Source organism: Cariama cristata, unplaced genomic scaffold (genome assembly GCF_000690535.1).
Source record: "Cariama cristata isolate BGI_N322 unplaced genomic scaffold, ASM69053v1 scaffold18642, whole genome shotgun sequence".
NCBI classification, from domain to species: domain Eukaryota; kingdom Metazoa; phylum Chordata; class Aves; order Cariamiformes; family Cariamidae; genus Cariama; species Cariama cristata.
Genome location: NW_009605712.1, coordinates 20,378 through 23,796, shown reverse-complemented (window position 1 = coordinate 23,796; position 3,419 = coordinate 20,378). Strand labels below are relative to the sequence as shown.

Sequence of the window (3,419 nt, the reverse complement as noted above, 5' to 3'; positions counted from 1 at the left end):
TCACACCAGCCACACCGACAGCCAAGCTCAAAAGCAGTGACTCCTGGCAGCAGCAGCAGGCAGCTCTTTGTTCACAGAAGCACTGTCTCTGTCTTAGCATCTCACAGGTTCCACTCCAGCAGATCCGAAATCTTGATGTCCAGTTTCTCTCTTTGTCTTCTTTTCTTAGTGTTTTTGGAAGAAGGAAATGGAGAGGAAGAAAGCCCAGAGGAACAACTTACACCAGGATATCACTTCTCTTGCTGCACCATACTACCAATGTTATCATGGCACATGTCAACATGACTGGGATCAAGATCAGAGTTATGAGAATTTCATCTGGTGGATCTTCCCAGTGAACTTTTTCTGAAGTACAGTTTGAAAAGAACTGTTTATGAATTCCAGTGATAAAGCCCTCTGCGAGAGGGTTTGGCCAGAAGCAACTCGCATTGTTGGCTTCACGTTCTGTGCACTGGGTGAAGTTGTCATAATACCTAGGACAAGAAGGAAATGAAGAGAAGTTTAAATAGAACGTATATGCATAGTACACTTAGAGGGTGCCATATAGAACCTGTAAGAGTGGATCTATTATGTAGATACTCTGCTGAAGGACCTTTAAAGGAAGCTGTGGGTACCAAATACTACACGGTGAGCCAGAAGGAGAACTGACTCACACGTACTCGTACAACTGAGAGATTTCCTGTGAAACCCTGAGATCCTGGATGAACAGTGGCCAAAACCCTGGTTTTGGGCACTGTCACTACAGCCAGGACCTCCTAATGCCACTTAAGTAGAATTAGAATCCCCTCACTAGAGACATCTACAGTATCTTAGAAAACATACACACAAATTTGCCAAGAACAGGACATTTTGAGCAAAATATGGGTAATTCATGACTCACCCAGCACTGAACATGATGTTGTGGCAAAAATGATAATGTGACGCTAGGATCTAGCCACAGCATGCATTACTATGTAACAATTTCAGATCTGTTGTACCCTCAGGCAGTAAGGAGATAATGGGAAAATAAAGGTACAGAAAGTTAGCTTTTGACAACTTTTATCTTTTTCCCAACTCCAGCAAATGCCCAGCGGGGGGGGGGGAAGAAAAATCATTCTTAATTACATATGTTCACAGTGCTCATGAAAGACTGGGAATCCCTTGTAATGCCTAACATTTGATTTCAACACAGCATGTGCTGAAATTTACCTGTCCAGGGATAACTTATGAGAATTGGCTACCCCTCAGGAAAAAAAAAAAGGAAACAATAAGCCTAAATGAGTAAACGGATGGGTTTTGTGGTGTTATCGTAAGCCAAAGAAATTCAGGAAGCGAATGGAGTATGAGGGAGGAGATCGGAAATTAAGAAGACGAAGAGTGTCTGGTTAGTACATGAATAGGGCAAGAAATAAGGAAGCTGAATTATTGTCTGTTGCATTTTTAAATATTTCTTTCAGTCCTCCATGACTCAATAAGCTGACTTCAAAGGCAAATTAAAAATAGCAAGGAGAGAGCAAGAAACCACATGACACCTCAAGGGATAGCATCCTGCACTATGATCTGAAGGCCCTACCCTCCCTTTCAGTACATACAAATATGGTAACTCCTGATGAATGACTCCTTCTGATGTTAAATACCACAGAGGACTAATGCTGACTCAATCCTTTGCTGCCAAGTACTGGAGGAGAGACATTCGATGTTTGGGTCAAGACTGAAGTCCACTATTGCCCATCTGTCAGGGGAAATGCCTGCCTGCCCATGATAGAAGCATCTAGGTTGAGAATACAGCCTGCAGAGCATCTACGATCTCAGGGCTGTGGCCACTGGAGAAGAAAAAGTCTCACAGAAAGGTCCTTCTGCAACCTCCTCACAGTCCTCATTCTCAGGGAGTTTGAGCTGATGCCGTTTTATTCATAAGCAAATACAGTGGACGACCTGACAAGCCCGCACGCAGACGCTCTGGCACGCAGATGCATACATGCACAATGTAGGTATATTTTAAGCAAAGCAAGTAGAAAGGAAGCTTTTGTGACAACATCAGCAGCCGCAGGGAAACAACAGGAAATATGCTAAAAATAAAATACAAATATTAGCTGTTTGTTATTTTAATAGTGTCATTCTTCCATGTGACCCGGTAGCATCCATTCTTTATGTCCTTGGACTAAATTAGAAGCTGAAGCTGTCTAGCTGAATATGAGAGAGACAGTCCCAGAGGACCTGAAGAATAAAGAATGGATCTAAACTCCTGCCTATAAGGTTCGACAGACTCCAACGCAGAGGTGGCGGAGGTAACATCCAGCTGCCCAGACAGGTCAGTGTCTGGCACAGACACCAGGCAGAGCTCCAGGGAGCGTCGGTCTCTGCTCCAGCCCTGCTCTGGGCCATGCCCTGGTGAGCAAGCTCATCCCATCAATGCCTGCTTCAGCTCCTCACTGCCCTAGCCACCTCAATTTGTCCATCTGTTCATGCCAAACAACAAAACCAACAATAAATCCTGGTGACCTGAGCAGACTTAATCTAAAAGTACCCTAAACTGAGAGAATTAATGATACAAAACCTTTCTTTTTTCTTTTTTTTATTCCCTTGTCCTGGGTGCAAAACCCTATAGAAAGTTCACTGTTCTTCCAAGAATTCTGTAGATTTATTTCATAAGTGTTAGATGGTGTAAACAAAAATATTTCCCACTGATTCTGCATTTCAAGTACAACATAGCTAGAAAAATCTGGCTAAATGTTGTGAAAAGGTCAGATAAAAATAATTAGGGAGTTATATTGTATTTGAAACACTGAATCCCTAAGAGTCAGAATAGAATAAAAATGTTACCTTAATAGTTTGAATTCTTTATAATTTTCCCTTAATACCCTCTCTCAAAAAAACAAACAAAACCTACCACCTGCAGCATAACTTTTTTTTTCCACACAATTGTGAGAATGTAGATAAGAAAAAATCTCAAATAGTTGAGAATTACATGTCTGCCATTAAAGCTCAATTCACTTAAATATTTATGTAATTTAGTAATTTAGAGTTTATGCACTGCAACAGAAAGTGCACATTAAAAAAAATCCTCTGCATGGTACTGTGTAATGGCTGCCTCGGAAGGGAGCAATTGAATCCTCGTTACTACAGCATAGGTGTTTTGTAGTTACCAATTGGTTTGCAAGTTCTTGGGCTTTTTTAAAAGGGAGGTAAGGGTTAATAGATATTTAATTCTAATTCGATTGTCCTATGCTTAATTCTCTCACCTCTTATGTAATTCTCTTTACTCAAATGGTAAAGGTTAGAGTAGGAAACCTTTTTGTTCTGTATAATAAAATGACTATCACAAAGATGCCCTTGGCCTCTGACTGGAGGTACTTCAATATAAAGGCCTAAAAATTACACACTTTGTGAAAGGGAAGAACGAGAAATGACATTTTCTACTTATTCCCAGAACAAGTAAT

General features: G+C 40.9%; 1 protein-coding gene across 1 annotated transcript; it reads right to left on the bottom strand.

Moving 5' to 3' along the window:
- Positions 1-217: 217 nt before the first annotated feature.
- On the bottom strand, positions 218-473 carry RAMP3 (receptor (G protein-coupled) activity modifying protein 3; the record flags this gene model as incomplete). The annotated part of the gene is made up of 1 exon (XM_009696091.1): positions 218-473. A coding segment is annotated over one exon (256 nt), but the record flags the coding sequence as incomplete, so codon positions are not given.
- Between the last annotated feature and the right edge of the window lie 2,946 nt (positions 474-3,419).